General features: G+C 53.4%; 2 protein-coding genes across 3 annotated transcripts; both read left to right on the top strand.

Moving 5' to 3' along the window:
- Nucleotides 1-959: 959 nt before the first annotated feature.
- On the top strand, nucleotides 960-6165 carry LOC126941701 (uncharacterized). Its single transcript, XM_050768366.1, has 3 exons — nucleotides 960-1185; nucleotides 4235-4297; nucleotides 5707-6165. Exons 1-3 carry the CDS (start codon nucleotides 960-962, stop codon nucleotides 6072-6074), a joined length of 657 nt encoding a protein of 218 aa, XP_050624323.1. The 3' UTR covers nucleotides 6075-6165.
- A 6565-nt stretch (nucleotides 6166-12730) lies between these two features.
- On the top strand, nucleotides 12731-24755 carry MZF1 (myeloid zinc finger 1). 2 transcript variants are annotated; one of them, XM_050768729.1, is made up of 6 exons: nucleotides 12731-14094; nucleotides 15738-16005; nucleotides 16621-16804; nucleotides 17561-17631; nucleotides 17728-17848; nucleotides 23185-24755. In XM_050768729.1, exons 2-6 carry the CDS (start codon nucleotides 15778-15780, stop codon nucleotides 24615-24617), a joined length of 2037 nt encoding a protein of 678 aa, XP_050624686.1. In that variant the 5' UTR covers nucleotides 12731-14094; nucleotides 15738-15777; the 3' UTR covers nucleotides 24618-24755. The 2 variants fall into 2 exon arrangements, with proteins under 2 accessions (XP_050624686.1, XP_050624685.1); XM_050768728.1 differs by having other exon boundaries at nucleotides 15738-16173.
- The last annotated feature ends 2798 nt before the right edge of the window (nucleotides 24756-27553 follow it).

The following is a 27553-nucleotide window of genomic DNA, read 5'->3' as shown; positions in this document are numbered from 1 at the left end:
GCTTACAGTGAGGATGTTAGGCACTGGAAACTACAAAGCTGCTCCCTGCCAGGCCAGGCTCCTTGCTCACCTCCTCCTCCCCCCACATCCTACAGGGAAAGGATACCTACACTGTGACTGATGGTCTCGTGGTCCATTTCTCCAACCAGACTAGGCTCCATGAATGCAAGTGTCTTTCCCTGCTGGACCAATAGGGCCTGGCATATGGCAGGCACTTGGTGACCTTGCGGGGAAGGAAAGAAGGATGGGAAAGGAAGCCTGGTCTACCCTGAGAGAGGGGGTCACATCAACCTCAAGCTCATGCCTCTGGGGGGCTCAGAGGCTGCAGAAGTCTCCAAATGTGTCACAGCTTCTAGGTCCTCCTCCCCAAGACAGGGATATTGAGGGCCCAGGCAGACTGAGGGAGGCACTCAGGGCCCAGGGTCATGAGCTGTGACCCCTCATAGATTCCCTTACCCCTCGGGCCAACCCGTGAGCCACAGGGGTCCAGTCTTCAACATCTGGGTGAAGTCCTCCACCAGCGCCATAGCCTCCTCACTGCTCTCAGGGCACTGGGACTCCACCCAGACCCAGATGGCAGGTGGCAGGACACCCAGGAACTGCTCCAGTACCAGCAGCCCCTCCTTGGAGAGCACCTCAGGACACAGCCACTGGTGGCACAGCTCATGCAGCTGGGCCAGGGCCTCTCAAGGGCTCACTGCTCCTCATAGCGGAAGCTATGGAAGTGCTGCCAGGGGTCCCTGCTAAGCCCAGGTGGCAGGGTCGGGGACTAAGGATTGAAGAGGGGTCCAGGATTCAGTGGGGGAGCCTCATCCTCCTCCATCTTGATAATCATGACCTCTTCCTGTTCTAGGGATGCTGGGTTAGCCACCATGGCAGGGCAGGAAGCCAGCCTCCCTGGCCTTCGCTCAGGCCACACACACCATCTGCCTGAGACTCATACCCATCCAGTCAGGGCCATGGACCACTCACAACCCTCCACCCATCGACACCCTGCAAGGCCACCTGTTGTGGGGGAAACTCTCCCTACAAAGGCTTCCCTGGCTCTTCCACATCCTAACCAGCTGGCAAACCGGGCAGGGAGCACCTACAGCCTGAACTTCCCCATCTTTGCCCTCAAGAGGATGACTGGCACTGGGAATCTGGACAAGAGGAAGAAGAGCACCCATGTTCAGGCCAGACTGGGTTAAATGGCACGAAGGGCTGTCACCAGTCCCAGGCAAGGAAGGCTGCCCCTAGGGACAGGAGAACAGCAGAAGACCAGTGCCCAGGGAGCATTTGAGCAAGTGAAGGACGCAGTCTGAGGGACACAAGGAAGAGGGATGTGGGGGACAGACTGGAAGGGCAAGACAGTGGCTGGAGCAGCTTCAGTACAGCCAGTACTGGGATCCAACAGGTGGCTCCTCCACTGGAAGGCCTTCCTTCCCCCATGGCAGACACCTACAGAGCCTGAGAAGCTCACTTCCAGTAGCCACGACCCAGATGGCAGCGAGAGATGTCTACACCATAATGCTGAACAAAAAAGTATGCTGGAGCTGGCCGGGCGCGGTGGCTCAAGCCTGTAATCCCAGTACTTTGGGAGGCCGAGACGGGCGGATCACGAGGTCAGGAGATCGAGACCATCCTGGCTGACACGGTGAAACCCTGTCTGTACTAAAAAATACAAAAAACTAGCCGGGCGAGGTGGCAGACGCCTGTAGTCCCAGCTACTCGGGAGGCTGAGGCAGGAGAATGGCGTGAACCCGGGAGGCGAAGCTTGCAGTGAGCTGAGATCCGGCCACTGCACTCCAGCCTGGGGCACAGAGCAAGACTCCGTCTCAAAAAAAAAAAAAAAAAAAAAAAAAAATCAGCTGAGTGCAGTGGCACACACCTGTTGTCCCAGCTACTTGGGAGGTTGAGATTAGAAGATCACTTGAGCCCCGGATATCAAGGCTGTAGTGAGCTATGATGTCACCACTTGCATTCCAGCCTGGGCAGCAGAGCGAGACCCTGTCTCAAAAAAAAAAAAGAAAGGAAAAGAAAAAAAAGAAACTTGAAAAAAAATTTTTTAAATTGTTTCAATGTCAATCTTTTCCCTTTTCTTTCTTTCTTTCTTTTTTTTTTTCCAGACAGTCTCTGGCTCTGTTCCCCAGGCCAGAGTGCAGTGGCCACATGACTCACTGCAGCCTCAAACTCCTGGGCTCAAGTGATCCTCCCGCCTCACCCTCTCAAGTAGCTAGGACTACAGGTGCGCAACACCACACCCAGCTAAGTTATTCTGTAGAGATGAGATCTCACTATGTTGCCCAGCCAGCCTCCCACACCCAGTCACCAATGACTTTTTTTTTTTTTTTTTTTTTTTTTTTTTTTGACGGAGTCTTGCTCTGTCACCAGGCTGGAGTGCAGTGGCATGACCTCGGCTCACTGCAACCTCCACCTCCCGAGTTCAAGCGATTCTCCTGCCTTAGCCTCCCAAGCAGCTGGGATTACAGGTGTGCTCCACCACACCCAGCTAATTTCTGTATTTTTAGTTGAGACTAGGTTTCACCATGTTGGCCAGGATGGTCTCAATCTCCTGACCTCATGATCCACCTGCCTTGACCTCCCAAACTGCTGGGATGACAGGCATGAGCCACCACACCTGGCCCCCAATGACTTTTTCTTGAGATGGAGTCTCGCTCTGTCACCCAGGCTGGAGTGCAGTGGCCCAATCTCGGCTCACTGCAAGCTCCGCCTCCCGGGTTCACGCCATTCTCCCGCCTCAGCCTCCGAGTACCTGGGACTACAGGCGCCCGCCACCGCGCCCGGCTAGTTTTTTTGTATTTTTAGTAGAGACAGGGTTTCACCATGTTAGCCAGGATGGTCTCGATCTCCTGACCTCGTGATCCACCCGCCTCAGCCTCCCAAAGTGCTGGGATTACAGGCTTGAGCCACCGCGCCCGGCCTCACGTCCTATTCTTACATGAAACAGGATCTAACGACCCTTCAGGGGTTTCATCAGACCCCAACAAAATCACTTTCCACCCCTACCACACAACCAACAATATTCTAGGTTTAATTTTTCTCCTCCTCCTTCTAATAACTCTAGTATTATTTTCGCCTGACCTCCTGAGTGACCCAGATAATTACACTTTAGCCAACCCCCTCAATACCCCACCCCATATTAAGCCAGAGCGATACTTTTTGTTTGCATATGCAATCTTATGATCCATCCCTAACGAACTAGGAGGCGTACTGGCCCTTATATTCTCCATTCTCATTCCAGCAGTTATTCCCGTACTTAACACATCTAAACAACAAAGCATAATATTCCAGCCATTAAGTCAATGGCTATTCTGAATCTTAGTGGCTGACCTGCTCCCACTCACATAAATTGGAGGACAGCCAGTCAAATATCCTTTTATTGCCATCAGACAGACAGCATCCACCATGTACTTGTCTACCTTCCTCACCCTTACACCACTCGCTACCCTAACTTAAAATAAACTACTTAAATGAAAATGTCCTTGTAGTATAATTCAAGACTCTGGTCTTGTAAACCAGAAATGGAGAATCTCCTCCCCCAGGACAACTCAAAGCATTCCCCCCTCACCTACCTTCACCAAAGGGCAGGACCAAAAATACTAATTAGGGCTGAATAAGTAGCTCCTGTGTAAATTACAAACTCAATCTTGGCTGGGTACGGTGGCTCACACCTGTATTCCCAGCCCTTTGGGAGGCCGAGGTGGGTGGATGATGAGGTCAGGAGTTCAAGACCAGCCTGGCCAAGATGGTGAACCTGCCACTTATCTCTTTCTTGATCTTTCCTATCCCATTCAGCCTGCGATATTTCCTTGTTTTTATCTTAACAAGGCTATCTAATTTTATCTTATTATTTAAAGAACTTGAAGGCCGTGTCCAGCAAAGTGGGGAATGGAATTTGTGGTTCTTGGTCTAGTGTTTGCAGTTTGTGTCTAATATCTGAAGAAGCCTGGCTAATAAAATGAAAAGTCAAAATGCTTAGGCCTTTTCAGCTCTTAGGGTCCATAACAGTATATTTTCTCATGGCTTCCGCCAACCTGGAGTAATATAGAGCTGGGTTTTCATTTGCCCCCTGTGTTACTTCTCTTAGTTTGGCATAGTTGACTGGTTTTATGGAAGTCTTCTTCATGCCTTCAATTAAACAAGTAATCATATGATTACAGCATTCCCTACTAGTGTTTCCCTCTTGGTAGCTCCATCTAGGATCAACATCAGGAACTGCCGTTCTCCCCAGGCCAGACTCCTGAGGGTTCTGGGCATGAACGTCGTCTGCCCATCATTGAGCTAGAGATCCGAGGTAGGACTTTTCCTCATGAGTACAACAGATGGTAAAGATCATATAAATGTCCTGCCAAGTGCTATTAAATAAAATGGTAAGTCCTCTCCATCTTTTTATGCAACAGGAAGGGTCCTGGCTAAAGGAGACAACCTTAGCTTCTAGCTGAGACAGGTCAGACACTGGGAAAGGAACACGGACTCTGATGGTTCCTACATCCCCATTTGCCATGTCTCGGAGCAGCAGAACCTTGTCTGGAGCTCAAGTGGGATCATAAGTGACCCACAACCTAGTATGTGAATGGGGACAAGGGTCCCTGAAAAGGAGGCGGAACTGGAAAATGACGTCCAAGGTTGAGATGACAAGGAGGTGAGGGACAAGGAACAGATGGAGTAGGTACAGTTGAACATGAAGGTGACATGCACGGGGGTGGCCTCTTGGCTGGGTGCAGTGGCTCATGCCTATAATCCCAGCATTTTGGGAGGCTGGTTGGGGAAAGCAGAAGAGGATAAAGGAATGGTTATCTAGAATGTCAGAAGAGTCAGTGGGGCGAGATAATTTAGCCAAGCACATTCGACAGATTTGGCAGGGATTGGGATCCAGAGAGACAGTCATGAAATCCTGGACATAAAGAACTTCGGACCATTTACAGAAGTTACGACAGAAAAGGTCGAGCTGTAAAACAGTACTGGGGGCAAGGGTCTCATTCAGAGGCCTGAATTTCTGACCCAGAAGTTTGTAAAGCAGGAAAGACACATTGCATAGGAAAATTAAGCATTTAAGCATTTCTTTTTGAGACTTTGGGGGTCAAATTTGTTCCAGTATTTTATTTTTTATCTTATTTTATCTTATTTTTTAGACGGAGTCTCGCTCTGTCGCCCAGGCTGGAGTGCAGTGACACGATCTCACCTCACTGCAACCTCCACCTCCTTGGTTCAAGCGATTCTCCTGCTTCAGCCTCCCAAGTAGCTGCGACTAAAGGCACCCGCCACCATGCCCAGCTAATTTCGTTTTGTTTTGTTTTGTTTTAGTAGAAATGGGGTTTCACTGTGTTAGCCAGGATGGTCTCGATCTCCTGACCTCATGATCTGCCCACCTTAGCCTCCCAAAGTGCTGGGATTACAGGTGTGAGCCACCACACCCAGTCCTCCAATGTTTTTGAATGCAGCCCAGAGGGAGTCTGAGGGACTAGACAGGGTCTGTCCAATTGTGTGACAGGGAAACCAAGTTGCTTGGGGCTAGTTAAGCCACATTTTCACTTGGGGCATCCTACCACGAAAAGTACTCTACTCACATCTGCTAAAGGACCCTGAGGTGCATTTTTCTAAAGGGGCGTCCTGCCTATTAGAAAAAACCTCCCAGATGGCGCCATTGCACTCCAGCCTGGGTGACAGAGTAAGACGCTGTGTCTAAATAAATAAATAAAATAGAAAAAAGAAAAAACCTCTACCGGCCGTTCAGGGCGACGGACTTTTCATCCCAGAGCCATGGCCAATTTGTCCGTAACCTTGTGGAGAAGACCCCGGCGCTGGCGAACGCTGTTGTGACTTACTCGAAGCCTCAATTGGCCACATTTTGGTACTACGCCAAGGTTGAGCTGGTTCCTCCCACCCCTGCTGAGATCCCTACAGCTGTTCAGAGCCTGAAGAAAATAGTCATTAGTGCTCAGACTGGTAGCTTCAAACAGCTCACAGTTAAGGAAGCTGTGCTGAATGGTTTGGTGGCCACTGAGGTGTTGATGTGGTTTTATGTTGGAGAAATCATAGGCAAGTGTGGCATCATTGACTATGATGTTTGAAGACCAATCTTTAACATCTGATTATATTTGATTTATTATTTGAGTGTTGTTGGACCATGTGTGATCAGAGTGCTATCTGAATAAAATAAGAAAATACAACAACAACAAAAAATAAAAAACCTCCCAGAGCTAGGGTGACCCTGGGATGACCACTAGGGTGGGCAGTCCCAGGTCAGTCCAGGCACGAATTAACTACGTGCTTGGCCCAGGGTCTGAGGGGAAGAGGTTGAGGGAAGACTCACCGTTGCAGTGCTGTTTGGGATCACCTGGATTAAAACATCTGGAGCAGGACGGCCAGCTCTTCACAGGAGAATTTAGAGTGAGAAGGTCTAAGTCACTCAAAACATGTGTGGATTTGCCCTAGATGAGCTGTCACTGCTACCTGCACCACACATAAAGTTCTGGAACTCTTGACCAGAGAAGGATAGGAGAGAGTCTTTCTCCCTTCCAGGCAAGGCAGCCAGCTCTGTTGACCCCCTGGCGTTCAAGCAACACCATGGAGCAGCCCTGGCCAGATGCCATTAATTACCAGAGGGCTACTGGGAGCTGGTTGCTGGAAGGCTGAAAAAGGAAAGTGAATTTAGGTCCCTCTCCAGAGCAGGTAGTGGTGGTTAGGTACCTCTGAATGGGCACCTTTCAGTTTCTCTCTTTTTTTTTTTTTTTTTTTTGAGATGGACTTTTGCTCTTGTTGCCCAGGATGGAGTACGATGGTGAGATCTCGGCTCACTACAATCTCCGCCTCCCGGGTTCAAGTGATTCTCCTGCCTCAGCCTCCTGAGTAGCTGGGATTACAGGCATGCACCACCATGCCAGGCTAATTTTGTATTTTTAGTAAAGACGGGGTTTCTTCATGTTGGTCAGGTTGGTCTCGAACTCCTGACCTCAGGTGATCTGCCTGCCTCAGCCTCCCAGGACACCTTTCAGTTTCACCAGAGTGTATCCCTGGCCAGAGACCTTCAGTTGTCTCCACACACTTACACACTGTCCACCAGGGATCTCGAGTAGGAAGGGAGAGGGGAGAGAGTCTCCTGTAGGGAGAGTCCCTATGTGGGCCACCAAAATGTCGTGGTCAATGGCTACCTGAGGCCTTGGCATGCAGGTGGTAAAAGAATCTTCCAAGACAGTAATGAGTTTAGAAAGGCAGATGTATTAGAGAAAATGGAGAGAAAATGTTGCAAGGGAGCAACAGGCAAGACAGAAGAGGGAAGCCTGGGGCCGGGCGCAGTGGCTCATGGCTGTAATCCCAGCACTTTGGGAGACCGAGGCGGGCAGATCACGAGGTCAGGAGATTGAGACCATCCTGGCTAACACAGTGAAACCCGGTCTCTACTAAAAATCCAAAAAAATTTGCCGAGCGTGGTAGCGGGGGCCTGTAGTCCCAGCTACTCAGGAGGCTGAGGCAGGAGAAAGGCGTGAACCCAGGAGGCGGTGCTTGCAGTGAGCCAAGATTGCGCCACTGCACTCAAGCCTGGGCAACAGAGTGAGACTACGTCTCAAAAAAAAAAAAAAGAGGCCGGGCGCGGTGGCTCAAGCCTGTAATCCCAGCACTTTGGGAGGCCGAGACGGGTGGATCACGAGGTCAGGAGATCGAGACCATCCTGGCTAACACGGTGAAACCCCATCTCTACTAAAAAATACAAAAAACTAGCCGGGCGAGGTGGCGGGCGCCTGTAGTCCCAGCTACTCAGGAGGCTGAGGCAGGAGAATGGCGTAAACCCGGGAGGCGGAGCTTGCAGTGAGCTGAGATCCGGCCACTGCACCCCAGCCTGGGCGACAGAGCAAGACTCCGTCTCAAAAAAAAAAAAAAAAAAAAAAAAGAAGGCCGGGTGCGGTGGCTCAAGCCTGTAATCCCAGCACTTTGGGAGGCCGAGACGGGCGGATCACGAGGCCAGGAGATCAAGAGACGATCCCGGCTAACACGGTGAAACCCCGTCTCTACTAAAAAATACAAAAAAACTAGCCGGGCGAGGTGGCGGGCGCCTGTAGTCCCAGCTACTCGGGAGGCTGAGGCAGGAGAACGGCGTAAACCCGGGAGGCGGAGCTTGCAGTGAGCTGAGATCCGGCCACTGCACTCCAGCCTGGGTGACAGAGCAAGACTCCGTCTCAAAAAAAAAAAAAAAAAGAAGAAGAAGAAGAGGGAAGCCGGTCTGCCAAGAAGCAAGAGGGAAGTTTTACAAGGTCATGCTGCTCAGGTTCAGTGCTTGCAGACATGATGCTCGCGTGCAAGTGAGCCATTTGCAGCTGACCCCATTTCTCAGGACATTTGCTCCTGTTTACCCATTTCTGTTCCTGCCAGTTAAGCCCATTTTTCCATGTTCTCTTAACTCCTTAGGGCTCCACAGGAATCTCTTAAAACCACAAGAGGAAGCCAAGAGAATCAAAAGATCCTGAGCCACCTCCCAGGCAGGATGAGGTGAACTACCCATCTCCACACTTCTCACTTGGAGACAGCAAATGTCAGTGTGGGAAGCTGAATAAGGTCACCTAAACATGTCCATATCATAATCCCAGGAAACGAGGAGTAAATTACCTTACATGGCAAAAGGAACTCTGTAAATTAATCTCAAGATAAGGAGATTATCCTGAGTTATTCCAGTGGCCCCGAAATATAATCACAGGGGTACTTATAAGAGGAGGCAGAGGGGTCAGGCGTGGTGGCTCACACCTGTTATCCCAGCACTTTGGGAGGCTGAGGCGGGCAGATCATGAGGTCAGGAGTTCGAGACCAGCCTGACCAACATGGTGAAACCCCATCTCTACTAAAATTACAAAAATTAGCCAGGCGTGGTGGCACGTGCCTGTAATCCCAGCTACTCAGGAGGCTGAGGCAGGAGAATCGCTTGAAGTCAGGAGACAGAGGTTGCAGTGAGCCAAGATCATGCCACTGCACTCCAGCCTCGGGGACAGAGCAAGACTCCATCTCGAAAAAAAAAAAGAAAAGAAAAAAAAAAGGCAGAGGAAGAGTTGACTTAGGAGAAGGCTGTGTGATCACTGAAACCCAGAACTTCCAAAAGAAACCAGCCTTGCTGATACCTTGATTTTAGCCTAGTAAAACCGAATTCAGACTCTGACCTTTAGGACTCTAAGATAATAAGTTTATGTTGCTTCATACCACTAAGTTCGTAGTAATATTACAACAGTAATAAGAAACTAACACAGGCCGGGCGCGGTGGCTCAAGCCTGTAATCCCAGCACTTTGGGAGGCCGAAACGGGTGGATCACGAGGTCAGGAGATCGAGACCATCCTGGCTAACATGGTGAAACCCCGTCTCTACTAAAAAATACAAAAAACTAGCCGGGCGAGGTGGCGGGCGCCTGTACTCCCAGTTACTCGGGAGGCTGAGGCGGGAGAATGGCGTTAACCCGGGAGGCGGAGCTTGCTGTGAGCTGAGATCCGGCCACTGCACTCCAGCCTGGGCGACAGAGCAAAACTCCGTCTCAAAAAAAAAAAAGAAAGAAAGAAACTAACACAGAAGAGAGCTTCCCTAGTTGGTACCACCACCGTGGAGTACCCAAGGATAGAAGGGGATGATGGTTCTCCATACCACATCAAGAATGATTCAGTGAACCTAAGTCAGATCCTGACCTCTGCTGGAGCCCTCCCAGGCCTTCAAGTAAAAGCCACAGTCCTCACTGGTTCCCTTGTAAGACTCAAAGCCTCCTCCTCTACTCTGCTCACTCCTGACCACATTCTCCAGACGGAGCAAAGGGGCTTTTTTTGTTTTGATTGTTTGCTGAGATTGAGTCTCGTTCTGCCCTCCAGGCTGGAATGCAATGGCGCAGTCTTGGCTAACTGCAACTTCTGCCTCCCAGGTTCAAGCAATTCTCCTGCCTCAGCTTCCCAAGTAGGTGGGACTACTGGTGTGTGCCACCATGCCCAGCTGATTTTTGTATTTTCAGTAGAGACAGGGTTTCACCATGTTGGCCAGGCTGGTCTCAAACTCCTGACCTCAAGTGATCCACCCACCTCAGCCTCCCAAAGTTTGGGATTACAGGCGTGAGCCACTGTGCCAGCTACAAAGGGGCTTTTGTTCCTGTGGTTCCTTTGGCCCAAAGCAGGTGCTCTTCCCTGTTATCTGCATGGCTTTTCCCCTCACCTTCTGCAGTTCTTTTCAAACACAACCTTATGAGAGAGGGCCATCCCCCGCCGTATTTATTTATTTATTGTGTGTCTGTCTCACCTTATCGCTTTTACATTTTGAACCATGTGAATGTAATACCTGGTCAAAACAGATTTTTTTTTTTAATTGTGCGTGTGAAAAACAGAAACAGGCCAGGCACGGTGGCTCATGCCTGTAATCCCAGCACTTGGGAGGCTGAGGCGGGCAGATCACGAGGTCGGAAGTTCGAGACCAGCCTGGCCAACATGGCGAAACCATGTCTCTACTAAAACTACAAAAATTAGCCGGGCGTGGTTGTGGGTGCCTGTAATCCCAGCTACTCAGGAGACTGAGGCAGGAGAATAGGTTGAACCAGGGAGGCGAGGCAGAGGTTGCAGTGAGCCAAGATCCTACCATTGCACTCCAGCCTGGGCGACAAGAGCAAGACTCAGTCTCCAAAAAAAAAAAAAAAAAGTTAGCCCGGCATAGTGGCGTGTGCCTGTAATCCCAGCTACTTGGGGGGCTGACACCGGAGAACTGGTTGAATCCGGGAGGCAGACGTTGCAGTGAGCCGAGATCGCGCCACTGCACTCCAGCCTGGGCGACAGAGCAAGACTCCGTCTCAAAAAAAAAAAAAAAAGAAGAAAGGAAGGAAAGGAGGGAGGGAGGGAGGGAGGGAAGGAAGGAAAGAAGGAAGGAAGAAAAAAAAAAAAAGACATGAACAAATGCGGCCTGACCATTCTGTTTGTGGAGTGACTACACCTATGATGAGTACCTCCATGGACCACGCACCTGCCTTGAAACAAGGAGGCACAGCCCACAGGGCCTTCAGCTAGGGACACAGGGAAAGGCGGGTGGACTGGGGAAGGTTCAAGCCTGGGGAAAGCACCGAAATCTGAACCACTCTTGGGCCCACCCTTCTCTCTCCCACATTAATACCTTTGCCTGCTCTCCCATAATTGTAAATTAATTCACCCACACATTCACTCACCCTCTCCCTCCCACTCTCAACAGGCAGCCCCAAGCTCGGGGGCCTCACGAAGTCTGGGTGGATGACCAAGCTCCTCCCTCGAGACTACATTTCCAAGACAGAGGAGGGAAGGGGTACGAACAGCGGACAAGCGCTGTAAGGCCGAGGAGGCCCGCAAGGGACCTTAGGGCCGGGCGAACACGCCTCCACGAAGATCTGGGTCAAAGAACTCCTCGACCCAGGAGGGACCCAGACTCAGATCAGCACCTGCGCAGTATGGCCTGAGGCGGGTACCGTCCCGCCTAGCGGGTCTACATTTCCCAGAGAACCGCGGGGCCAACGATGGCTCCCACTGACCCACTCGGGTGCGTGCCAGCTGTGCACGCAGTGGCCTCATATCCCAGTTCCCGGACCGAACCAAGCGGAAGGGCCGCAACTCCTGCCCCCGAAGCCGGGCCCCAGCGCGGCCGATCACCCTCACCTTCGGGTCGCAGTGCGAGCCGTCTGCTTTAGCTGGGCCTGAGGGGGCTTCGGCCCTTCTCCATCGCCCCGCCTCACAGCGCACTTCAGCGCAGTTTCCCGGAGGAGGCCGAGCCCAGGCTCAGTCTCGGCCGCGAAGGGGGAAGGTTGCCTGGCGACGGCCGGGCACCGAGGAGGCTGCGTCAGGCCCGCCCCTTGCGACGCTCTCCGCTCGGCGCCCGGCGCCCCGGGGCCTGCCGGAAAACGTAGTTTGGCAACGAGGCTGCACCGTACAGAGTCCAGGCAGGGGCGCCAGAAACTGTTTCGGACCAAAGGCTGACTTTCTCGCCGCCTAATGTCTTTGTCTGACATCACCCTCCCTTCCTCCCTTTCCTGGGTATGTGTCACTATTTTCTTTTTCCCTGTTTGTCCGCTAGCCCGGAGAACAGGTTCCCTTCAGACTGCCAAATATAATTTCAAAACGGTTAAAGACATGACTCTCAGTGAGCATGTGTCAAAGATTTATTTATCGTACTGAGGGAACCAGCAAGATGATTCTAGGAAGATAGGAAAGAAAGAATGAACACTGGCCGGCCGCGGTGGCTCACACCTGTAATTCCAGCAATTTGGGAGGCCGAGGCAGGCGGATCACCCGAGGTCTGGAGTTCTAGACCAGTCTGGCCAACATGGTAAAACCCCATCTCTACTAAAAGTACAAAAATCAGCCGGGTGTGGTGGAGCAGCCTGTAGTCCCAGCTACTCGGGAGGCTGAGGCAGGAGAATCGCTTGAACCTGGGAGAGGGAGGTTGCAGTGAGCCGAGATTGCACCACTGCACTCCAGCCTGGGCGACAGAGTGAGACTGCCAAAAAAAAAAAAAAAAAGAAAGTCGGCGGGGCGCGGTGGCTCACTCCTGTAATCCCAGCACTTTGGGAGGCCGAGGCGGGCGGATTACGAGGTCAAGAGATCGAGACCATCCTGGCCAACATGATGCCATCCCGTCTCTACTAAAAATACAAAAATTAGCTGGGTGTAGTGGTGCGCGCCCGTAGTCCCAGCTACTCGGGAGGCTGAGGCAGGAGAATCACTTGAACCCGGGAGGTGGAGTTGCAGTAAGCCGAGATCTGGCGACAGCGAGGCTCCGTCAAAAAACAAAACAAAAAAAAAAAGAAATAAAAGTACGAAGTCGGATACAAAACTGCTTAGTGGGCTACAAAGCGATACAATGGGCAGAAAGCATTTGCAATCTATCAGCCTTTACAAGGTAGCATCTAACTGGACAGCATCTGGACTCCTAAGTTTTCCTAACAGTTCTACTTCTGATTCTCCTTCTCTTGGTGCTGTCATCTTTCTCTAGGTCTTTGAAAACTGTCAGTCCATCTTACTGTATCTCTAATATCTATCCCTTTTCTCCCTTCTTGTCTCTGTCCCTCTCCCTTCTTGTCTGCCTCGTGAGTCTGGATATCTGCATTTCTTGTCTCTGTGAACCCATTCTGCGTTTCTTTGTGTGTCTTTCATCTGCATCCCTTTCTGATCTGCCTCTCTCTTGCTAACTGTTCTGACACCAGTTTGCCCGGTCCTAACCCTCTGATCCACTCAGCCCTCTTATAACTTGGACCCGTGTTTCTATGTTTGTTCACTTATTTTCACTGTCTCTCCTCGCGTCGAGTCTCCGGCCCTCCCAGGCTGTGGGTCTGTCTCTGTCTCTCTTCCTCCCGCCTGTCCTTCGTCTCTCCTTGCCCTTGAGTCTCTGGTCTCTCTGTCTGTCTTTCCTCGCTGTTTCTATCGATCGGCATCTCTCTGACCCAGTACCCCTCCCCACCTCCTCATCCCACATGTCCCATTGCATTTCCAACGCCCGCCACGTCTCCGGCTTGCCCAGGCGATGTCGGGTCAGGTCCCCAGGTTACCATGGAGACGTTCAGGGCCCGCCCCTCGCCCATGATCACAGAGGAACGTAATCGCGCCGCGCACGCACGTGCACACGAAGGACCCTGCCGACTACGTCTCCCGGAAAGCATCGGGCCAAGCCTTTCTCCATTTTGCGGCCTAGGAAGTAGCAGAGGCCCCTTCCTGCAGGGAGTTGCCATGGAGACGCGGTGGGGCGCCAACGGCGTTCCAATGACGGCCGTGATTGGTGCAGGACCCTGCTAATCTCAGGAAGGCCCGTAGAGAATTGCGGAAAATGTGGTGGGGGGCATGCGCGATCTGGAAGGCGGTACTGCAGTCTGTTTTCCCCGAGAGGCTTGCGCATGTCGACGCACGGATTCGAGGCGGGGAGCATGGGAAGAAGCGGCCAGGAGCGTGACCTGATGATTGCGACCACCGCTAGGGGACGGGAGGAGAGGGTGTAGAAACCGAGGCGAGGGTAGGGGAAGGGCAAGGAGGCGCTCGAGCTGGTGCGCGGAGCATCCTGGGAGACGTAGTCCAGCGGGTGGGAAAGTCGAAGACTGCGCGTGCTCAGGAGCGCGGAGCGGCTCGCTGAGCGCCGAGGTGAGGGCGGGGGTCCTCTTAACCGGGAGGGCTAGGGTGGGGACCGGGGTGGTGGCTGCAGACTCAGGGATTCCGGCTGCCCAGCGAGACCGGGAGCGCAGGGAAGGAATCCGGGCACTCCTTACGGGAGCGCCCAGGGCTAGAGCGAGAGGCTTGTCAATCACTACTGGTTGCCACGACGACAGGCTTTGGGAGCCCCGCCCCCGGCTGCCTAGGCGTCTTCACGACCTACCTTGGCACGCTGGAACGGAAGTTGCCGCCTGGACTTCTGGGAAGTGTATTTCGGAACCCTCCGTAGGTACCTACCATCTTGGCTATGACCCAAGTTTCTCCCAGGGTTTCAGGTTGACTTGGCACCTTGAAGAGTGGAGGCTTGGCCCCCAGGATCAGGCGACCCTCGAAATCAATGCCACCCACGGGGGGATGATTCTGCGGCGCCATCCCCTTCATAAACGCAGATTCCTTCACAAAGCCGCAGCTGCAGAAGGAACAGCGCGAGGAGGGAGGTCAGCCCCACTTGCAGATGCGGAAACAAGTTCTCAAAGGCACAGTGACCTGAAGATGGGCGGAATCAGAATCTCGGGACTTCCTTGGAGGCTCCTATTCCAGCGGTCTTGGAGCCTTTGCCGACCCCCACCCCCACCCCTTGCGAAGCTCCCCCATCCTCTTCCAACCCCACCTAAATCATGAAGCTGAGATGGGGCATTGTGTAGTGTGATGTTGGGCTCAGAAGATGAGACTGAGTAGGGAGAGAGGGTGCTGCCTTGGGGCTGAGCCATACAGGTGACTGCACAGGTTGACATGAAGGATTAGATGGAGCGAGGCTTCCAGGCTGGGAGGGGAATGATGGTGAGGCCCAAGTGAGGAGCCAAATCTAAGTAAATGAGAGAGTAGAAGGTGAAGTGAGGGCTGGTGTTGGGTGGGGGGAGATGCCATCAGTGATGCTGATGCCCAGGCTGTAGGTGTATAGATGCCATCCACCTGGTAAAAGAGAGAGCTGCAGCGCAGGAATGAGGTTGCACATGTAGAAGAAGGAAAGGATACAGGGGAGAGAAGTGTCTTCTAGACCTAAAAAACAGCCTGTGGGCCAGCATGGTGGAACAAACCTGTAAGGCCCAGCACTTTGGGAGGTCAGGGCAAGAGGATCATCTGCTTGAGCCCAGGAGTTCAAGAACAGCCTGGCCAACATAGTAAGATCCCATCCCTACAGAAAAACTAAGAAATTAGCCGGATGTCGTGGCACACACCTGTTGTCTCAGCTACTTGGGAGGCTGAGGTGGGATGATCTCTGGAGCCTGGGAGGTCAAGGCTGCAGTGACGCATGATCTCACCACAGCACTTCAGCCTGGGCGACAGAGTGACACCCTGTCACAAAGGAAAAAAAAAGAAAAAAGCCTGTGTTTGGAGCAGGGAGACTATCAGAGACTTTGCACAGGCCCAAGTGAAGACCAGGGATACAGGTGGCTAAGGGAGGGCTTCCAGCTGCGTAAGTCTGTGGGGTGTGAATGGCCTTTCTTTGCTGCTTTCCTCATCTGTCTTCCACATGGGGTAGGTCTGAGGATCAAACAGTACAGGATAGACTAGGTAGTGAAGCATTCACTGTCTACTCCTGTTGCAACAGCCTCATCCTATTTCTTCACCAGGGGCAGACACTGGCCTCAGATACCTGACCTGGTACCCTCTATGAGGCCTGCGGTGCTGGGCTCCCCAGACCGAGCACCCCCAGAAGAGGAGGGGCCTGTCATGGTGAAGCTAGAGGACTCTGAGGAGGAGGGTGAGGCTGCCCTATGGGACCCAGGCCCTGAAGCTGCACGCCTGCGTTTCCGGTGCTTCCGCTATGAGGAGGCCACAGGGCCCCAAGAGGCCCTGGCCCAGCTCCGAGAGCTGTGTCGCCAGTGGCTGCGTCCAGAGGTACGCTCCAAGGAGCAAATGCTGGAGCTGTTGGTGCTGGAGCAGTTCCTGGGCGCACTGCCCCCTGAGATCCAGGCCCGTATGCAGGGGCAGCGGCCAGGCAGCCCCGAGGAGGCTGCTGCCCTAGTAGATGGGCTGCGCCGGGAGCCGGGCGAACCCCGGAGATGGGTGAGTGAGTGACCATGAATGGGGTTCAGGACTGGAGCATCATCCAGCTCTGCCTCACCCTGGGTAGCACCATGCTTTGCCAGACACACATTCTCCCTTGTGGTACAGAAGTGGCCACCTGCAACAGAGACCCTGTGCAAGGCTGCCCAGGGCAAAGGGATTCCAGGGCCAGACTCTGCAGCCCATTCCTGCATCACCTGCAGTCACATGGACATAGGAGCTGCAGGCTAGGGGGATATGGGGAAGGTACTGCAAGGGTCTGGGTGTCACAGCAGGGGAGGGACTGCAGGTGGTCCCTTTGTTCTTTGCTCAGGGACTAGGGGATGTGGGTCCTTGGAGGACCTAGTCAGTAGGTATTTACAAGGCGGGCCCCTGGGATCCTACAGTGAGATTTGCGGCCAGCCTTACTCTCTGGTAGGACCTCTGATGGTGGGGGCATCTCCCCAGGTCACAGTCCAGGTGCAGGGCCAGGAGGTCCTATCAGAGAAGATGGAGCCCTCCAGTTTCCAGCCCCTACCTCAAACTGAGCCTCCAACTCCAGAGCCTGTGCCCAAGACACCTCCTAGGACTATGCAGGAAGCACCACTGGGCCTGCAGGTGAAAGAGGAACCAGAGGTTACAGAGGACTCAGGTGAGAGCATGCAGTGTGGGCAGCACCTAAGGTCTGGTTGGGTGGGCCAGGGAGCCTGGCCTGAGCAGTCAGTCTGAAGTCCACTGGGCCAGGTTTGTCATAAATGGAATGGTTTCCATGTGCCAGTAGCCTCCACATTCCACCCAGTAATGTCTCCCCTCCACTGCAGCCAGCACTGTCACTACCCCTCACAAACCAAGCCTGACTGCCACAGCCCTGTACCCATGAACCCCCTGGCATGGAGCAGGCTGTTGGGGTTTCCCAGCACTGATGCCTTGTGGTGTTCAGTCCCCAAGGAGATCCGTTAGGCAATATCTGCTTTTCACTGGGGAACAGACAGTAGGCCTTGGTATAATTAGGAGCTGCTGAGGGATGACCTCGTAGTGTTAGGGGTATGACCCCTTTCACCTCCCAGGCAGGGCACCTGAACTAGCTGCTCACACCCTGCCATTCCTGTGTGGACCCCTGTACAATACCTCTGATACCCGCTGACCATCTTGCCACATGGTTCACATAAGGCTACAGGGGCACAGACCTAAGCCCATCTCATCCCACTGCAGCTCAACCCCTGGCCTTCCAGGGTACTCTGCTTCACCCAGCCCCTAAGCTGGGCCCTCAGCTACCCTGCACTGCCCTCCCCAACCCAAGCCCACAACCAGGAATCCCACCTCTCTGCATCCCAGCACCTGGCACACCACTAAGAAGGGCAGTGGGGTGGAAACTCGCTCAGGCTGCCTGATCAGTTTTCCTCTCTAGATTTCCTGGAGTCTGGGCCTCTAGCTGCCACCCAGGAGTCTGTACCCACCCTCCTGCCTGAGGAGGCCCAGGTAAGTCCTGCCCAGGTCCATGTTCTCCTCCTTTCCCTGGGGGTTGCTCCCTGAGCCCAGCCAGGCACAGATGAGCAGTGACCACTGTGATTTCAGGGATGTGGGACAGTGCTGGACCAGGACTTTCCCCACAGTAACACTGGGCCTGAGGGTCCCCCATGGAGGGAGCACCCCAGGGCCCTGTGGCATGAGGAAGCTGGGGACATCTTCTCCCCAGGTAAGTGAGATGGGGTGTGGTGGGACTAGGCCCTCTGCATGGACAGCACGATCTCCGCTAACCCCACTCCTCGCCCTATGCAGGCAGCCCTCTCACTCCAGTATCTCCAAGTTTCCCCGTTCCCTAGATCATCCCATGTAAGGTTCAACCTCCTCTAGCATCTTCTGTCCTCAAAAAAAGCCACCCACCACTACCACTGATCCCACAGTCCCTCTACTTTCTAGAAACTCCCCACCCCAGTAAAATCTTTTGCAAGTAGGGCCTGTATTCCCCGTACCCATATTCTCTCCCAGTCCTGGTATCTTGGATGGCCTCCTGGGCTTGCATCCTGCTGATCAGGCATCAGGACAGGTAGGGTTGGGACCTGACAAGGACAGCAGGTTAGTAGACAGAGCAGGTGGGCAGGAGGGACCTTGACACAGGATAGGAATCCTGCCCAATCATGCGGGCATTACAGGCCAGAGGCCCCCTGCCATCTACCTCTTAGCCACCACCTTTGTCTGGCATCATCCAGGTTCCCCCACACCCCATCTTCTGTTCTGTTCCTTCCTGTTCCTCAGACCCAGGGTCTCCTCTTTCTTAGTTCACACCTTTGTTTTGGTGGAGCTTTCTGGGTGTTCTGGTGTAGGAGATAAAATTCTGAGATGTCCCATATCTGAAACACATCGTCTAACCCTCAACATTAGATTGAAGTTTGGCTGGAAGAATTCTTTTTATTAATACAGTCACAAACCTTTTTGATTACTATTGTTGGTGAGCCTTTTCAGTTTGAAATTCACATCTCTCAGTTCTGAGAAACTGCCTTCAAATGTTTATTTCCTTCCATTCTATTGTTCTGTTCCCTGTTTCTGGGATGCCTGTTACTTGGCTGTTGGCCTCTAGGATTAATCCTTTTATGTTCTTTTCACTCCAATTTTCCATTCCTTCGTCTTTCTACTCTATTTCCCAGGAAATTTCCTCACTTGTATCTTTCAGACCTTCTTAACATTTTCATTTCTGGTAGCTTTTTTTTTTTTTTTTAGGGTCTAGTCTTTCACACAGACTAGAGCACAGTGGTACCATCATAACTCACTGTAACCTCGAACTCCTGGGTTCAAGTGATCCTCTTGCCTCAGCCTCCCAAGTAGCTGGGACTGCAGGCATGTGTCACTGTACTTGCCTCATTTTTAATTTTTTTATTTTTTTGTAGAAACAGGTTCTCACTATGTTTCCAGGGCTGGTCTTAAATTCCTGGCCTCAAGTGATTGTCTCACCTCAGCCTCCCAGAGTTCTGGGATTACAGGCATGAGCTACTTCATCTGGCCTCTTCTAGCATATTTTTAATTTCCAAGAGTGTTTTCATTCTCTGAATGTTCATCTTTTTAGCTGCCTCCTGTTCTTTCACTTGTAATGTCTATCCTTATTTCTCTGAGAACAGCAGTAACTTTTTTAAAAAAACAGTGTGGTCTCTATTCTTTCCTAGTTGTTGGCTTATATGCAAGAGAGGGGCAACACAAATCTGGCTGACAGCTCTGAGCAGGTAGATGTGGGGATTACTGGCTGGAAGGGACATGGGGGAACCCCACTCCCCAAGGAGACCCTTTTCTTAGGGAATGTGAGCAAACAGCTTGAGTATGAGTGCATACTGCAAACAGATCCATAGGGCAATGTGGCTAGGCCAGTTTGGGGGCACTCTCCACTGTAAGCATGTTTCATTCCATCGTCTGCATCCTACAGGAAGGTACCTTCAGCCTCCTGTCAGCATCCTTGGGAGAGAGATTGACATCTCAGCGTCCAATGGGACTGTTTACCTAACAACCCTGACTTTCTCAGTATGGTTTCTCACCCTTAACATAGCCTTCTGCCAGGATGGGAGAAGAAATCCAGAAGTCAATCATGGCAGTACATACTGTTGGCTCAGAATTCTGTGCGGACAGAGCCCACAGCAGCAGCCCTGCCCAGCATCTGCTTCTGAAACAGCCTCTCCAGCCTGGCTGGTGCCCTGCCCATTCACCTACATGGCCAGGGGTACCAGGTGCCTCCAACTCCTGAGTTTGTAGAATCTTCTTAGCCAGGTGCAGTCTCTCATGCCTGTACTCCCAGCACTTTGGGAGGCCGAGGCAGGTGGATTGTTTGAGTCCAAGAGTTCAACACCATCCTGGGCAACATGGCAAAACCCCATCTCTACTAAAAAATAATACAAAAAACTAGCTTGGCATGGTGGCGCGTACCTGTAGCCCCAGCTACTTGGGAGGCTGAGGTGGGAGAATCACCCAAGCCAGGGAAGTCAAGGCTGCAGTGAACTGAGATCGTGCCACTGCACACCAGTCTGGGCAATGGGGGTGAGACCCAGTCTCAAAAAAAGAAAAGGAATCTTGGGAATAAAACTGTGCCTTTTCTTTGCAGCAAGAGAGGTTTATCTATTTATTTATGAAATGGAGTCTTGCTTTATTTAAAGAGACGGGGTTTTGCTATTTTGCCCAGGCTGTTCTCAAACTCCTGAGCTCAAGTGATCCTCCTGCTTCAGCTTTCCAAGTAGCTGCAATTATAGGTTTAAGCCACCACACCTGGCTCAGAGAGGTCTTTTTTATGTCTTCTTCAGAACATTCTGAATAGCTAATACATTCATATGTTAGGATTTCAAAAGGCACAAGACAGTATACAGTGGAATGCCCCTTCCTTGCCTGTGCCACACAGTCCTACTCTCCAGCAGCCAACATTGCTTGTTTCTTATGTGTCTTTCTAAAAAGATTCTGTACAGGCCGGGCGCGGTGGCTCAAGCCTGTAATCCCAGCACTTTGGGAGGCCGAGACGGGCGGATCACGAGGTCAGGAGATCGAGACCATCCTGGCTAACACAATGAAACCCCGTCTCCACTAAAAATACAAAAAAAAAAAATTAGCCGGGCGTGGTGGCGGCGCCTGTAGTCCCAGCTACTCGGGAGGCTGAGGCAGGAGAATGGCGGGAACCCGGGAGGCGGAGCTTGCAGTGAGCCGAGATCGCGCCACTGCACTCCAGCCTGGGCAACAGAGCGAGACTCCGCCTCAAAAAAAAAAAAAAAAAAAAAAAAAGATTCTGTACATACAGAAGCAAAGACATTTACAGACACAGATTCATTCCTTTTTTTTTTTTTTTTTTTTTTTTTTTTTTTTTTTGGCGGAGTCTCGCTCTGTGGCCCAGGCTGGAGTGCAGTGGCCGGATCTCAGCTCACTGCAAGCTCCGCCTCCCGGGTTCACGCCATTCTCCTGCCTCAGCCTCCTGAGTAGCTGGGACTACAGGCGCCGCTACCTCGCCCGGCTAGATTTTTGTATTTTTTAGTAGAGACGGGGTTTCACCGTGTTAGCCAGGATGGTCTTGATCTCCTGACCTCGTGATCCGCCCGTCTCGGCCTCCCAAAGTGCTGGGATTACAGGCTTGAGCCACCGCGCCCGGCCCATTCCTTTTTTTTAAGATGGAGTTTCGCTCTTGCTGCCCAGGCTGGAGTGCAATGGCACAATCTCGGCTCACCACAACCTCTGCCTCCCAGTTCAAGCAATTCTCCTGCCTTAGCCTCCCAAGTAGCTGGGATTACAGTCATGCACCACCACACCTGGCTAATTTTGTATTTTTTTCAATAGAGACGGGGTTTCTTCATGTTGGTCAGGCTGGTCTCGAACTCCCGACCTCAGGCGATCCACCCACCTTGGCCTCCCAAAGTGCTGGGATCACAGGCGTGAGCCACTGCGCCTGGCCCATTCCTCTTCTTTTTTTTTTTTTTTTTTTTTTTTTTTTTTTTTTTGAGTTTCCCTCTGTCGCCCAGGCTGGAGTGCAGTGGCGCCATCTCGGCCCACTGCAAGCTCCGCCTCCCGGGTTCACGCCATTCTCCGGCCTCAGCCTCCCGTGTAGCTGGGACTACAGGTGCCCGCCACCACGCCCAGCTAATTTTTTGTATTTTTAGTAGAGACGGGATTTCACGTGTCAGCCAGGATGGTCTCCATCTCCTGACCTCGTGATCCGCCCGCCTCCGCCTCCCAAAGTGCTGGGATTACAGGCGTGAGCCACCGCGCCCGGCCCCATTCCTCTTCTATAAAACATACATGGGCTATAAAACATACACCCGCAGTGACTCACACCTGTAATCTTTAGTACAAGGAGGAGCACAACTGTTGAAGAAGTACCTAAAAATGGAATTACTTGATCAAAGTGTGGGATATTTGCTGTTTTGATGGATTTTGCCACTGTCTTCCCATTTATGCTCACCAGCAATACATGGGAACACTCGGGTCCCTGCAGTCGGGGTGTGGAAATGGCAGATGATTTCAGCCCTAGGGTGCATTTTTCTTACTAGGAGGAGATGGAGTATATTTTATGGGATGTAAGCATTACTTACATTTCCTGTCTTGTTCACATCCTTTGCCCGTGTGTCTATGAGGTTATTGATCTTTCTTATTGATTTATTGTAGCTGTTTACTCAGGAGGTTAGTTAGCCCTTTGCCTGTGGAGAGTTTATTAGTTTGCCATTTGCCCTTTTTTTAATTTTATTTTATTTTTTAGCCATTTGTCTTTTGACTCTGATGTGGTTTTTGCTGATTTCCTTTGATGTATTCTAATTATCTGACTTTTCTTTGGCGGCTTATGGATTTTCTCTCACCCACTAAAAGCCCTCACTGCTCTCAGTCTTCTTAATTTAACCTCCTCCAGGTTTTCCACCCTCTCCAGGCCCTGATTCTCAGTTGCAGTTGCTGATACCTCGTCCTTCTCCCAGCGTCAGACGCTAGAGTGCTCACAGTGTGGCTGGGACCGACTTCTCTCCTCTGTAGACACCCACCCCTGTGTTGATCACTAGCAGGCCCTGGGTTCTGTGTGCCATGTGTATGCCCCAGAGCCCTTGCTCAGGTTTCCCCACAGCCTGCACGAAATCTGTGTTCCTCAGATGCCCCCACAGACATCACAAGCAAGGCACATCCAAACCCTAGACCACCATCCAGGAGCTCGCACCCTCTTACTGTTGTTGGCTCTACCTCCAGCCTTCGAGACCCACTCACTTCCCTGCATTTGCAGAGACCATCATTTTCCACCTAGACAGTGCCCCCACGCTTGCCCTACAGCCCTTCCAAAAATGATTTTTTCCAACTTAAATCAGACCTGGAAAGCTTTTTCACAAAGCCCAGTCTTCCTCCTTGCACTGGGTTCTGTCTCATTATCACCTCATCAGGGAAGGCTGTACAGATGGAATCCCTACCCCTGCCTTTGTCACCTCCGTCTGCCTCATTGGTCAGTTTCAGGTCCCTGTAGTTCACACTGTGTCCCCAGGGCTGACGTGGGTCCGGGCACGGTGGGCATTTTGTCATGAATGAATGGTCCCCTTGTGCACACAGGGTTTGCGCTGCAGCTGAACAGCGTCTCCGCAGGTCCAGGTAGTGTAAGCCCTCACCTCCACGTCCCCTGGGACCTCGGCATGGCTGGCCTTTCGGGCCAGATCCAATCACCCTCCCGCGAAGGTGGCTATGCGCATGCGCTTGTGCTCCCCAGCGATCTGAGGAGTGAGCAGGACCCCACGGAGGAGGATCCCTGCCGTGGTGTGGGCCCTGCCCTGGTCACCACCCGCTGGCGCTCCCCCAGGGGCCGGAGCCGGGGCCGCCCCAGCACTGGGGGTGGGGTGGTTAGGGGCGGCCGTTGCGACGTGTGTGGTAAGGTGTTCAGCCAACGCAGCAACCTGCTGAGGCACCAGAAGATCCACACGGGTGAGCGACCATTCGTGTGCAGCGAGTGCGGCCGCAGCTTCAGCCGCAGCTCGCACCTGCTGCGCCACCAGCTTACGCACACCGAGGAGCGGCCGTTCGTGTGCGGCGACTGTGGCCAGGGGTTCGTGCGCAGCGCGCGCCTGGAAGAGCATCGGAGAGTGCACACGGGCGAACAGCCTTTCCGTTGCGCTGAGTGCGGCCAGAGCTTCCGGCAGCGCTCCAACTTGCTGCAGCACCAGCGGATCCACGGCGATCCTCCGGGCCCTGGCGCTACGCCCTCGGCCCCTCCTGGTGCGCCCGAGCCTCCCGGCCCCTTTCCGTGCAGCGAGTGCCGCGAGAGCTTCGCGCGGCGCTCCGTGCTACTGGAACACCAGGCAGTACACACGGGCGATAAGTCCTTCGGCTGCGTCGAGTGCGGCGAGCGCTTCGGCCGCCGCTCAGTGCTGCTGCAGCACCGGCGCGTGCACAGTGGCGAGCGGCCGTTCGCCTGTGCCGAGTGCGGCCAGAGCTTCCGGCAGCGCTCCAACCTCACGCAGCACAGGCGCATCCACACCGGGGAGCGACCCTTCGCCTGCGCCGAGTGTGGCAAGGCCTTCCGCCAGCGGCCCACGCTCACGCAGCACCTCCGCGTACACACAGGCGAGAAACCCTTTGCCTGCCCCGAGTGTGGCCAGCGCTTCAGCCAGCGCCTCAAGCTCACGCGTCATCAGAGGACACACACGGGCGAGAAGCCCTACCACTGCGGCGAGTGCGGCCTGGGCTTCACGCAGGTCTCGCGGCTCACAGAGCACCAGCGCATCCACACGGGCGAACGGCCCTTCGCCTGCCCCGAGTGCGGCCAGAGCTTTCGGCAGCACGCCAACCTCACCCAACACCGGCGCATCCACACGGGCGAACGGCCCTATGCATGCCCTGAGTGTGGCAAGGCCTTCCGCCAGCGGCCCACACTCACGCAGCATCTGCGCACCCACCGACGAGAGAAGCCCTTCGCCTGCCAGGACTGTGGCCGCCGCTTCCACCAGAGCACCAAGCTCATTCAGCACCAGCGCATCCACAGCGCCGAGTAGCTCCAGTCGGGACGCAGTCTCTGCCCTGGTCAGAACACCTACCTCACCTGGTTGTTGTGAGGCTGGCGATTACATAAGTATAAGCAGGTCCGCCCAGGGCTTGGCCACTGTAGGTGTCCAATAAACAGTAGATGGAAACTGGGTCTCCACCCACTCAGTGCCTCCCCACCTGTGCGTCCTTCACTCCTCACCCTCCGACCCCCACAGTGCTGGGCTGGTGTGCTCCCTCTGCAACCACATGGTTCCTGTGCGAGTTCCTCTCCACAACACCCCTCTTCACCCTGACAGAGGTGGCTCCTAGCATCACCTACCCCGCGTGTGGGACCGCCGCTATACCAAGCTTCCGGTTTACACTGAGGGAATGGACCAGCAGCAGGTGGGGCAGAACTGCCCTGGGCAGTCCAGCCTCAGCTCTCCCTGGGCAATGGACCTCGGTTTCCCAAACCCAGAGAGGAAGAAATGTTCTCTGTGAGCATCTACCAGGAGTCCATATGTGTGTAGCATGGTGCCATGCCTGATCAATCAGGGTCAAGAGACAGAGCACAGCTAACTAGGTGTTAGGTGACTAATGGGGGACTGAGAAGGTTAAGTCAATCTAGCTTAGAAATGGGAAAGTTCCTGCAGGAAGCAGCTAGACCCTTAGGCCTAGAGGAACAAAGGGAAGCATTGCAACTTACAAGCTCCAGTGAGTTTCCCATGGAGCTGAAACTCAGTCCCCTGAGAAGGGGGCACTGCTGAGCCGGTCCTGGGGTCTCTTAGCTGGCAGGAAAGCCCTGTGGGCCTGAGGGGGTACTGCTCAGCTGGTCTGGAGGTCTCTGTTCTCAGGAGGGTGCCCCAAAGGCCTAGGAGACTCCTGAGGAGGGGGCACTGGTGTGGGTGTCTCCAAGGGGCTCAGTGAGCCTGGTTCTGGGAGGTATGTAAAAACTGTTGCTCCTGGAAGGACCTGCTGTTGCCAGGGGGAAGAGATGCTGCTGCCCTAGTCTTTTCTCCTTTTCCAACCCCTGTTCCGGCCTGCCCCTAACACAGCTGCAGGTGAAGAGGGGTGTTTGTAGTCTCTGCCCTGCACAGTGATGCCTAGGTGGGCAGATCTGGAGCCCAGCCCTTGTCTGGCAATGACATCCCATAGGATTTTCCCTTGACACTGAGACCAGGGCCTCCAAGGGTTGGGAGAACACTCAATCCTCAGAGAGGTTACCAGCCTCCTGAGCCCACCAGTCCTCCTTGCTCCAAGTCAGCGCTGATGATTCCCATGATACTACCTCTCCCACCCTAGCTCAGCTGTCCAGTCACCCTTACCCTAACAGCACCCTACTCCCTGAAGTGGTCATGAGCAGCCAAGGCTTTCTACCTATATCCACCTATCAGTGGGAGTACCTGCTGAAGAGCTGTACTCACGGGGAGATTCAGCATCTCACCCTTAGTACAAGAGGAACAAAGGGAACCAGTGGGATCACAGCACTTCGTACAGCTGGGAGCCAAGGATCCAACTTGGATCTGCCAACCCCCAGGTTTGTGGGTGGTACTGTGCCTAAACTTGATGCCTGAAACCTGCATGCTCCCCTCCACACCCTGTCATGGCTGTCCCCTGGGCCATGGGCCAAGCCAAACCCCAGGAGAGGACCCAGACAGGCCAGATTCTCCCTAGCCAACCAAGATCATGTGATCCAGCAGGAGCAAACTGACACCTGGTGATCCAGATTCTGCCTCAGGATGTCTTTGTAAAACTCCTTTACACCTAGGAAACCATTTCCTGGTTTTAAAACTGGAGGATTTTACCTGGAAATTCAGATTTTTCGGGACTTTCCTGTTCTCATGTTTACAAGCAGCAGGTGATGACGGTGTAGGACCCTGCAGATGGATCCCCAACCAGTCTGAGAAGCAAAGACTGCAGGCCCTGGGCCAGTTTCCCTGCCCTGTGGTGATCATTCCCATCACTAGAGCTGAAGACTTCTCCCACCCTGGCCCCAGGCACATTGGAAGGATTCAGTCAGGAGTCGATCCAGCAGCAAACCAGTGGAAACGCAGCTTAGGTGAAAGTGGACAGACGCTGAGAGCGCAAGTTCAGCATACTGCAGGCTTCAGGGCAGCATCTCCAGGACCCAGTGCCATTGACTATTTTGCCCTAGCCATCTTCCCCTTCCATCGCATTGTCCAGGTCCTTCACACAGCCCCTCTCCCCCACCCCTCCAATGGATGACTTGGGTGCAGGTAACACAGGGTGAAAGGCAGTTTCAAAGAAGTGGTCTGTGTGCAGCAGGGTACAGCTTGAGCCTTAAACCCCACTGAAGGTCTCGCTCTGGGCACGTGTCAGGCTAGTCTTGGCCTGGGCATTTCCAGTAACAGAGACTTGAAGTTTGTGTGTCCAAGCTTCTTTCGGGGTGCAGCCGGACTTCCCCCTGCTGCTTCAAGTCACCCTAACCCCCAAGACTAGGGGCCTGGCCTCGGGGGAAGCAGACAAGCCAGCCTTGGCCAGAGGCCACTCCTGGGGGAGGATCTGCAGAATCAGAGGAGTGGCGCCTGGGGCCCTCCGCAGAGAAAGGCCACCACACCACGCGCTCACGGGGCCGGTAGTTTCCGTGGTGACGGCCGGAAGTCGCAGACCCGCAGAGTTCTGTTTCCTCCCGCCCTCCGAGGCACGCTGAGCTGTGATTGGATGGGAAGTTGACCCCGCCTCCATCCCCTTTTCCAGCTAGCAGGGGAAGCGCAGAGACTCCAGTGCGTCTCCGCTGGCACTCGGGGCCCATGCCAATAGCGCCCACGCTCCGCCCGCACGTCACGTTCCCCAAGTGTCCACCCCGACAGGTCTTCCCCTACACCACTGTAACCCTCCATAGTGCTTACCACTCTCTGGCACAATACATGTTTTGTTAGTTTACCTCAATCAGAATCTCCAGGAACGGGGATCTTTGGGTTTGCGATAGGACAGTGAGGGTGCT

Source organism: Macaca thibetana, chromosome 19, assembly GCF_024542745.1.
Source record: "Macaca thibetana thibetana isolate TM-01 chromosome 19, ASM2454274v1, whole genome shotgun sequence".
Taxonomy (NCBI): Eukaryota; Metazoa; Chordata; class Mammalia; order Primates; family Cercopithecidae; genus Macaca; species Macaca thibetana.
This window is presented reverse-complemented; position numbering and strand designations above follow the sequence as displayed.

Excerpts from the sequence above, each read along its gene's own strand:
- MZF1 (XM_050768728.1), top strand. The coding sequence starts at position 15,778 with ATGAGGCCTGCGGTGCTGGGCTCCCCAGACCGAGCACCCCCAGAAGAG. Across the intron at positions 17,632-17,727 it reads TCCTGCCTGAGGAGGCCCAG|GGATGTGGGACAGTGCTGGA; the intron begins GTAAGTCCTGCC and ends CTGTGATTTCAG. Across the intron at positions 17,849-23,184 it reads TGGGGACATCTTCTCCCCAG|GGTTTGCGCTGCAGCTGAAC; the intron begins GTAAGTGAGATG and ends TTGTGCACACAG.
- LOC126941701 (XM_050768366.1), top strand. The coding sequence starts at position 960 with ATGGACCACTCACAACCCTCCACCCATCGACACCCTGCAAGGCCACCT. Across the intron at positions 1,186-4,234 it reads CCATGTTCAGGCCAGACTGG|GCCAGACTCCTGAGGGTTCT; the intron begins GTTAAATGGCAC and ends CGTTCTCCCCAG. Across the intron at positions 4,298-5,706 it reads CATTGAGCTAGAGATCCGAG|AAAAAAGAAAAAACCTCTAC; the intron begins GTAGGACTTTTC and ends TAAATAAAATAG.